A 10,437-nucleotide genomic window follows, 5' to 3' on the forward strand; every position below is an offset into this window, starting at 1 on the left:
ACCGTCAAAACCGTCAACATGTGAGAGTGGGAGCAGGAATCCTCTGCGTTCCGTTCACGTAGAACAAGAGACCACGCCAGTAAAATACTGCCACGTCACAACATCACAAAACAAAATGTTCTGACTAATCAGAACAGTGATTACACGTGTGCAAGTGTACCTCGTACCCACGAATCTAACCATATAGGAGCATAAACACAACCAACCATTTCAAAAATTGTGTGGCACCTTAAAAAAATCAGAGCTTTATTTGGGAGAAAAGAAAAGAAAATCAATAAGCATTGCAACCAAAAAAAAAAAATTCATGAAATGGAAAGAGAGTTTGATAGAACAACATACATAAAGAAAGGGCCATGGAGTTGTGAGGAAGATGAGGTTCTTTTAAAGCATGTAAACAAGTATGGTCCAAAAGATTGGAGCTCCATTCGATCCAAAGGCTTGTTGCCTCGAACTGGAAAATCTTGTCGCCTTAGATGGGTTAACAAGCTTAGACCCAACTTGAAATCGTAAGTTATAATTCTTTTTTTTTTTCCAATTGGTTCGTCGATTATCCGATTAATCCGGTTCAAACAGAAGTACAGTGGAATGCTCTCATGTCACCTTTTTTAGTCACATTTAAACATGAACATTTCATGTTGCTACCCTTTTCTTTCTTTCTTTTTTTTTTTTTTTTTTGGTATTTGTTGTGTTGTTTTCTTTTGTGGGTTGTAAGAACATGTGGGGATAATAAGAATAGTTGCTACTGTTATTGTTTGTGTGATGTGAATGCCCTTTGGTTACTTTATGACAATGTACTTTAGTACTATTGATGATGATCCTGAATTGTTTCCTTTTATATTGAACTTTTTTGGAATGTGGGATTGCAGTGGCTGCAAGTTTTCAGCAGAGGAGGAAAGGGTTGTGATAGAATTGCAGGCACAATTTGGGAACAAATGGGCTAAAATTGCTACATATTTGCAAGGGAGAACCGACAATGATGTGAAAAATTTCTGGAGCAGTAGGAGGAAAAGGTTGGAGAGAATGTTGCAAAGGCCATCACAGCAGAAAAACAAAGGAAAAGCTCCTCTTAATCAAGTACAAGTTGAAGAGGTGAGGTAGATGAGAATCCATTGCTTCAAGATTTTTATGTGTGTGTGTGTGTGCAGACCTATTAGTAGTAACAATGCAACACGAATATAATTTTTATTTTACATTTTTTGCAAATCCACCTTGTTAGATCCTAAGATAGACTTCACTACTAGAGTGGCACTTACAATCCGTTTGGTACACGGATTCTTTCCGAATTCCCGAGAAACTGAAAGTTTTAAAATTTTAAATTTTCAGATATTATCGTAAATTGAATGTAAAAATCATATTTTTGAAAATCGAGATTCTCGGACAAATAAAAATTTCTCCTATACCAAACGCCATGTCCGGAATTCTTACTAGGAGACTAGGGAGGGAAAAAGGGGAAGTAGAATGAGAAAGGAATGTTCCATAAAAAAGTTACAAGCAAATGTCTCAATTAAGTTCCCCGGATAATACTTAATAATTTTATTGTTGTGGGTTTTTAATACCCTTTATAAAATACTTGATTTAGTGCATAAAAGATCATAAAATCATGAACTTAATGGTCAAAATATCTATTTCAGGTTCCTCCGTGTAGTTCTAATCAGCTGGAAGAAAGCCTTACTTACTCTACTTCCTATATGGGAAACACTGAGGTGTTTGAGATGGTCAACCTACCAGATTTGACAAAGTCAAACTACCAAAGTTTGGAGAGTGACCTGAATGCAGTTAAGGTTGAGGCCACCCCACTTCATATGGTAACACCTTTTGAGTCTTCATCAGGGTACAACTTTCCTCTACTCCCTGAACCACAAATGGACTTTCCACTATTCCCAGAGTGCCACGACCTCGTTCCGGAGCACTATGACACTAACTTGATTGGTATGTTCGAGCAGAAAAAATGTTCAGAATGTTTATACGGCCAGAAGCTTGGGACTAGGTTGCCAACTCTTGGATTGGAAGGAAATTCTCAAAGTACAAGTTCAAATGGCTTCTTTAAGGACTTCCCAACTGATATTTTTGAATACTTTGAGCATATTCCATCCTCATCAGAACAATGAAATATTTATTTTTAGTTAGACTGTTATACTTAGTGATCATTTAGCTCCTATTTTACATGTACCATCCTTTCTGAGAACAATCAAATCTAAATTGTTGTAACTTGCTTATGCAATATGTTAATGCATTAACTTGTATCAGGTTCCTTGAATTTACCAAGGAAAAACCTTAAGCTGCACAATATTTGACAAGTTGTGGAACTTATTTAATACCCGCACATTTGAGAGTATTACCCATATTTAACTATTTTTTTTGTTACATTATGAAACAAAGCCAAGGAAAACTGTTAATGTTCCTCAATGGCTATGTCACTCAGAACATGTGAATCTTTTCGTTTTATTTCAAGATTAATCCTTTCATTCCCTTTTGACTAACTTGAACAAAAGAGCCTTTCATGAACCTCAAGTTAGCACCCCAAAAAATTAGTATAATGAAAACTTAAGACTGCATTATAAGTACACCTTGAATTTCCAAGGTCCTACGATAAGATTACCACTCCCAAGTTTTTTTTAAAAAATCCATGGCATATACTTGCGTAGCTCTTCACATCAAAACTTAGTTTTGTCCACCCCTTTTCTCCGCATTCTTGCAATCAGGGACAATAGTAGGTGCACCAAATTGACCCTTACATATGTAAAAATGGCTCTGTATACATAAACTATAAACAAAGATCAATATATCATCAATCCAAGCAAATGACCACAATAATAAATTACATCAGTAATGAGAATTTCTGCAAGCAACAGGTAATAGCTGTACAATACTTTTCGAACCCCCACCCCCAAGGTAAAACAGCCACCCCTCTAAATGCAAAACGACTTCAAAAATCAGATACCCTTATCACTAAAACTACAGAGACCAGTATCCAACATCTTTCCCCAGCGCAATGATTGTCCATAACTTCAAAAGTAGCTTCTATATAATGTTCTTCATATGATCGATTGGAAAAAATAATTCCAAGTCTAAAATATCCAAGCCAACGAATCAATACAGGATGAGGAGTAAAGCAATTCATTTCCAGACAGTCTCATTTGCATCAGTGAAAATTGCATTATGATGTTCTATGAGCAACTGAACAACCTCAATTGCACCAAAGTCAACTGGCGTGCCATCATCCAAAGGAATAAGAGAGGATGCATCTAAGGCTTCACCATCATCTGCAGCACAAGAAAAAAGAAAAGAAATGAAATGACTATCTCCAATCAGCACTAATTCTATGTCTTCTCTGCATGTAATTTCTGCAGACCAACTTTAGTTCAATACAAGTAAAGCCAATCAACTGTTAAACTAACTTTAGCACCCTTCCACATTTTTTTGCAAGTGACATGTAATTAGAATGCAATGTTGATTGAAGATCCACAAGTTAGAAGTACAACTTTCAAGCAAATTTTAAAATGTTTAACTGTACCGCTTAGAAAGAGATTCGAAGGCTCCAAGACTCACCCTTTAATCAAAGAATGCCATTGTGTTATGTCAAAAAACAAGTTTTCGGAAAGGCCATATAGATCAATTACTTTTTTAATTTTTTCTCTCAGGGTCTTCCTCGGTCTTCCTCCACCCATTTATTCAGTTATCCTCTGATGGGCCAGGACAAGTGGGTCCAGGTCCAGCTATTAGGAATCAGTTAGAGGAGAGAGAGAGAGGCAGTTATATTCGGGGCTTTGGGGATGAGGTTCCTTATGCATGAATTCAGAATCTTGGAGTGAGAATTGGGATCTCTTTGGGGCCTAGGGTTGCTGGTCTTGGAGAGTGAGGGTTTGGGTATTATTCTTGCGTGTTTAGCTTGTTAATTTTTGCACAATTTCTCTATTTTGGTGTTGTTGTTGCTGATATCACAAGCTTCTTCCTGTGGCGTCAGTGTTTGTAATGAGCTAGTCTCCAATTTCTCATTTATTTTCAATATAAAATACTGGTACCATCATCCTCCATCGATCAACTCTTTTCTTTTTAGGACCTCTGTTGGTCTTATCCTCACGTGGCCAACATAGAACTCATGGTTAGTGAAGATTATTGCACATAGAACATTTTGTTCTCAATGAGAAGCAGGATTTCTCTACTCACACATTTTGACTAAGAGAATCCCCATTGCTAGGGACTAGAGTTAACTTGGACAGTGATGGTTTCATGCAATTTCCCACATGGTCATCATCTTTTTGGCTATAGCCAATAATAAATACTATTTTCAGTAAAAATGGTTATCTTAAAAAAAATTTACATGTTTTGGCATCATTTTGCTTACCAGCAAGCATGTCCCATGCATTGTATTCACCGGATGGCGGATCCAAGCTCTTTTTGGAAGGACTTTTCGACATCTGACTCCAATATTGACGATAAAATTCAGGTTTTTGTCCCTTTTGCCACATAATAACAGGTGCCATTTCCATTGCAAGGCTCCGAGCATCCATCTAAAGAAAGTCAACAATCTTAAGCATGCTAACCAAATCAAATTTGTATTTAGTATCTAACAAGTAACAACTGTGTGACTGTTCTTAAGGTCAACCAACTGATCGGAAAGCAAACACACTAAACCATGATGATGATCATAATGCACGGAGTGAGGAAGGTTGCTAATTGCATATAACAAAGCAAGTAAGTTATGCATCTTGGAAAATAGTGACTTTCCTTTGTACTTTTAGATGAAGAGAAGAAAATAGTGGTATTACCAGGAAAAAAATAAAAATAAAAATATTAGAAGAGGAGAAAAACACAAGAAACAGACCACAGAAAATCCTTCTAGAAGTAAACCAGAAGTACAAAATCAAAAAGCAAAAGGTACTAAGGAACATAAACTTGTTACATTAGAGCTCTCCAATCCTTCTCCAAATCAGACAACAAAACTCCATACAAGACCATTAGCAGAAAGCCCAAAATAAGCTAGTCTTCAATCCTATCCCAGAGAATACATAAACATCAATTGAAAAACTGGCATTTTGCTCTAGCCATATTACATATACACCATATAGCAGCTGATTAAGCACAATCCCACAAAGCATTGCCTGCTTCCTCTCCCTATAACAACAAAAGAGCCAAAACTAGGCATGCTAGAGACCTCTGGTCAAAGTTCAATGTTAGTTGTTACATGGTCAGTTTGGTCAAAGTGGTAGGAACAAGAAAATCACTATTTAACCAAAGACAACGAAAAGAGAAATTTATATTGATTGGTAAATGGGTTACAACAATTCTCAACTATACAAGAGAATTTACAACTGAAGAATGAAACAAGTAATGATTTACAACTGAAATGGAAAGCAGAATACAGGGAACAGAATTCTAATACAGATTGTTTAGAGTAGATATGAGAGGCCCTAATCTCTCCCAGGTTCCAGTCCAGATTCCAGAAATGCCCTCTTTCTCAACTACCCCCTTATATAGACTGTTCTTCCCTTTACTTTCTTTAACTACCCTCGCTTAGCCTCTTCTGGACTATTCCCTTGTAACTGTTTGGCTGACTCAGCAAATGAGTAAATAAGCTCATCACAGCAACTGAACTCCCCTCTTTATATTTTTTCCTTGCATAAGTTTTCATAGGCTTTTTCCTATCACAAAGCAAAGACTAGACCTTCTCTTTTAGCATCATTGTGTATTTCTAGGAGTGGCTTTTAGGCAATTCCTTTGCCAGACATTCAATGCCATACAGGGCTCCAGAATTTTGATAATCTTTCTTTTTCATTTTCTATCTTCTTTCTTTTCTTGTTCTATTATGAGGATAGTTTATCCTAATGTCTACTCTTGCTCTATTATGAATAATGAAAGTCGTTTTTCCAATTTATAAATATATTGGACAACAGTACCCTCCATTTACCGTGTGAACAGTATATTGGTCAAACCAACGAAACTCAAGAAGACCAGGAATAAGAATATGAAAGTGAGCTGGTTGCCAAACACCAATTGGAGAAAACCTCACGAGAGAGTTAGAGACTGCTAATGAAAAAATAAAACAGGTCTTTAAAACAGTTTAAAAACCACAACTGTCAAAAGCAATAACTTATATTTAAATACAATGTCTAATATATAGAGACAAATCAGATTTCACAAAAGAAAACAACTTCAAATGACAAAACAACAAAAGAAATGCATGGATTCAATTTCTTTTTCGCATGTGTTTTAAACGCTACTTGCATAGCAAAGCAAGTATATTATGTGTGACATTTTATAGGAGAGAAAATGTATGTCCGATAATCAAAGGGAAATGGGCCACAAGACTCCATCATACATAGTTTATATAGCAATAAACAAATGCAAGTACACACTGAAACTCAATCTGCCACCCATCCCTGCTTCCGCCAAACAAACACACACATGCTCCCGTAGAGAAGCCTCTTACCTTATTGAGAAGTGACTTCTGGCTAACACGGAGCAGAAGTGCTGTTATAAACTCCAGAGTCATGTAGTTTACACTGGAAAGCCTCTTGAGTATGTTTTTCATGGAATATATACTAGATCGAGCACCTTTGATATCATTATAAAGCTCCAACGTGGTAAGCGGCTCAGGAAGGCTAGCAAGATAATATTTTACAAGAGCTGCTACGTCAATTGGATTTGTGCCTTCTGGCACTGAAGCAGTTGAATCTGCAACATGCAATTATAGTAGCAAGTATAACATAATCCAAGTATAATAACTATAACCTACCCATTACTGAAAGAATGATTGAATTACCTTGGTTGTATAGGGAAACCAAATGCTGAATAACCTTTTTATCCCCTTCAGATTTAAAGAGATATGGCAAGTTCAATCCTACATAAAATAACAATAATCAAATTAATAAGGATTAAAATAAAACAAAAAAAAATAGACTCATATGCACGGATGTAGAACCTTACTCTAGAAACAGCTACCTGAAACTATAAGATAATCTGCACAATTGACCAATATGTGAGGAATAAGCTTGCTGCAATCTTGCCTCTGTACAGTAACCTCAATAGGAACTCCAAATACTGGGGTCAAGATAATGAACAATTAACTACTATAATTCAGGCTGGCACAATTTTTTTAACAAAGTAAAAATCTACATAAACAAAGCATGCTATACTGCAATATAACTTAATAGTTCACAACTAATCAAAATTATTATTGTATAAGTTTCAAAATGGAATTCATCCCATGATGCCTTGTGGGAACAATGGAACTAGTTCTACATAGTCAGCGAAAGAATCTAATGCATGAAAAGAACCCCTTGCTTGCTCAGTTATGTGGTTTGAGAAACATACCATCAGTGCTTGCAACTCCCTGCAACAGAAAATTAAAGTAAGAATACTTGGGAGTGATGTATACCAGTAGACATAAGTCACAGTTAGCCTAATGCCATTTACCTTCTGCCGTCTTTCAATGTCAGTCAAGATAGTCTTACTTTTCTGTGCTGTTATTTTTGCAACCTGAAATAAGTGACCATGATGCCAAATCAAAGAGAGAAGAAAGTAAAGAATCTGAGCATCAAATTAGTGCAGGAAAAATACACCAAGAGTGATAACATGGTGCATGACTAGCAGATAAAGTTATAAAAAGAAGGAAAACATAGAAGATTATAAGATGAGACAAAGAGAAAATTTAAAAAACATCCATTTGATTAATACCAAGTCCAGAATAACAGCTTCATACAAATCCTATCTACAATTAAACCAAAAGTTATCATTATCCAACAGACAGAATTATGTAATCCAAAATCACTTTGGATTAGGCATTCCCTTAACCCAAAGGAAAGGATAACAAGTAATAATGAAATAAAATCCCCATACACTAATATACTTTCACTAATATTTACAAGAGTAAAGTATCTTTTGGGTCCTCAACAAATATCACGGCGCCCAATTTAATCCCTTAGAAATAAAAAATCAATTTGTGGTTCCTCTGAAATTCAAAATAGACCCATGTTAGTCCTTTTGAGGGACTAACGTGGGTCTTCTTTGAATTTCAGATGGACCACAATTTCGACTAACTGGGTTTATTTTGAATTTCAGAGGGGCCACAAGTCGACTTTTTTTTCTAAGAGATTAAAATGGGCCCTGTAATTTTTGTTGAGAATCCAAAAAGTACTTTACTCTATTTACAAAAATGCCACATTATTTTCATTTTGTATCCTGTTCTCACAATGTTGTCAACAAAATGGTGAAAACAACTAAACCTAGTCATTATGCATTTATGCCTTAAAAATTTCTCCATCACAATCCCAGATAATTTACTCAAGTAAATTACCTCTTCAACCTTGGATTTTCCCACAACCACCTTCTCTTTTGTCCCTGTCAACCCTCTCCTTAGTAATGCCCCGGTAGTAGCAGCAGCTGATACTAATCGATCCTGTACAGCATGTCTTGTGGATGGCTGCTGAAGAAGTGCCCACCGACTCTTGACCATCGTTCCAACTCGTCCCGCCACTTCAGCAACATTACTCTTTGTATCCCTAGTGACCTCGCCAACAAATGTTCCCGCTGATTCCCTAGCTTCTTTAAGCTTGACCCCTACATTAAACTTATATTTGAACAAACAGAAAAACAGAAACCAGAGAGTAAACAAGAAAAATAAAAGTTCTCAGATTTCGTGAAGGATACCCGAGGAAGAAAAAAAATCAGTAGCCTTATCTTGCCACTGAGGTGAGATGACAGAAGGCATTGAACCAGAAGCTAATAACAAAATCAAAATCAATGGAAAAATCAATTCACACTTGATCCTGCATAGAAGTGAACCCATAAAAGACAAGTCAACAATAATTGACAAAAATACCAGTCACAAATACAATCATAAGTTCTTAAGAAACAGAATCGACATAAACTTTATTTAAAAAAATGGTAAAATTAGTTATTTATTTCACCATACACATGACGAAAGCTTTTGATGCTTGTCATCAGTGAAGATCATCAATTTCTTCAAAATCATCAATCAATCCATAAGAATTTCTTTTACAGTTCTACATACAACATAGTCAACTCTACGCATTCAATCAGCAATAGAACAAGCAAAAAACAATCACACCCACAATAGTTTCTGCGGTACACAGAGCAAAACCCATAAAATCAACACTTGTTACTCAACTATACCAAACGATTCCATCACCCCTCTACAGGTAGTACTATTAAAAATACCATTTTTTCTTTACCCAAAAATAAAATAAAATCAGGATAATCAAGGAAAAGGAAAAGGAACTAACACAAACCCGTTTCTGGGTTGCAATAAAAGCATAGAAAAAGAGTAGAAGAGACCAATAAATAAAGGAATTTAAAAAAAAAAAACCCTATAAGTTGTCGAAGCAGTAAGAGAATCAAATCAAGAATACCTTGCTTCTGTAAAAGCTGAGCACGTTGCAGAGAGAGAGAGAGAGGTTAACTGCGTTAGATATTCAATTTTGATGTACTCAGAAAAAAAAAGAAAAAAAAATTAAAATAATAAAGACGGCACCACATAGATATGAGATCAGAATGAGACTGCTCTGACCAATACGTTTGTTCAACCAAATAACACCAATTATAACACTAATTCTTTTGTCATTCTCAGTTTCTCTCACTTCCTTTGTTTTCTGTTTTTTTAAAGGTGTTTGTTATTTTAAATCGCATAATTTTGTTATTTTTAATAAAATTATATCAATTTAGTGTGTTTTTATATTTTCTTTTCTTCACTTTTTTTTCCTAACTTTATATAAAAGAAAAAATATCAAAAATACATCAAAATGATATAATTTCATTAAAAATGATACAAAGTTGTGTTGTTTTAAATAAAAAATATTTAACTTTTTTTTCCCTATATTTCCATATTTTATTTAGAAATATGCAGAAATACAATTAATATATTCCGAAGTGGTTCATTGCATTATTTCTTTGAAGTGATTAACTCAGTTGGAAAATTGGTTAAATCAGAGGTGATCAATTGTAAATTATCAAATATAATTATTTGAAATGTAAAATTAGTTCCTCTTACTTCAATACAATGTCATTTTCATATTTTAGAAAAGAAATTATAATCAAAATTTTATAGATTTTATAACAGAAGAAGGATTAAACCCTTCCTTTAACTTATTTGAGATTGTTTGAAATTGAAAATTGTATTAATGGAATGGATCAGTACAACAATTAAAATAAATAATAAATAATAAAAAATTTAAAAATGACAAGCTTATGTTAAAAGCGACTTTCGAAAGAAACAAATGAACATGAAAATATCACGGGATATGGGACTAGTGTCAGGAACTCTCTATGAGATCAAATTTACATTTATAATTTGAGGTTACGTTTGCCACTTTTTTATTTACAACTTTTACAATTTTAATTATGGTTTCTCGGAAGAATATTATTGGAAAGTGTTCTCAGAACATAATTGAAATTGTAAGAGTTCTAAACAAAAAAAAG

General features: G+C 34.8%; 2 protein-coding genes across 4 annotated transcripts; one reads left to right on the forward strand and one right to left on the reverse strand.

The window, feature by feature from the left end:
* The first annotated feature begins 309 nt into the window (after positions 1-309).
* Positions 310-2,108, forward strand: LOC133310516 (transcription factor DUO1-like). Its single transcript, XM_061511447.1, has 3 exons — positions 310-506; positions 867-1,089; positions 1,632-2,108. The coding sequence occupies exons 1-3, from the start codon at positions 310-312 to the stop codon at positions 2,106-2,108; spliced, it is 897 nt and encodes a 298-aa protein (XP_061367431.1).
* Positions 2,109-2,753: 645 nt separating this feature from the next.
* LOC133310492 (uncharacterized Rho GTPase-activating protein At5g61530) lies at positions 2,754-9,467 on the reverse strand. Of its 3 annotated transcripts, none has more exons than XM_061511427.1 (10): positions 9,372-9,467; positions 8,650-8,768; positions 8,297-8,559; positions 7,417-7,479; positions 7,315-7,333; positions 6,943-7,041; positions 6,764-6,841; positions 6,431-6,675; positions 4,346-4,511; positions 2,754-3,263 (listed from the first exon to the last, which is right to left on the reverse strand). In XM_061511427.1, the coding sequence occupies exons 2-10, from the start codon at positions 8,708-8,710 to the stop codon at positions 3,118-3,120; spliced, it is 1,140 nt and encodes a 379-aa protein (XP_061367411.1). In that variant the 5' UTR covers positions 8,711-8,768; positions 9,372-9,467; the 3' UTR covers positions 2,754-3,117. The 3 variants fall into 3 exon arrangements, with proteins under 3 accessions (XP_061367411.1, XP_061367421.1, XP_061367418.1); XM_061511437.1 differs by lacking the exon at positions 9,372-9,467 and adding an exon at positions 9,298-9,316; XM_061511434.1 differs by lacking the exon at positions 9,372-9,467 and adding an exon at positions 9,252-9,255.
* Positions 9,468-10,437: the final 970 nt, after the last annotated feature.

This window comes from Gastrolobium bilobum, unplaced genomic scaffold (assembly GCF_033153095.1).
Source record: "Gastrolobium bilobum isolate Gb01-03AN ecotype WA unplaced genomic scaffold, APGP_CSIRO_Gbil_v1 utg41772, whole genome shotgun sequence".
NCBI lineage: Eukaryota > Viridiplantae > Streptophyta > Magnoliopsida > Fabales > Fabaceae > Gastrolobium > Gastrolobium bilobum.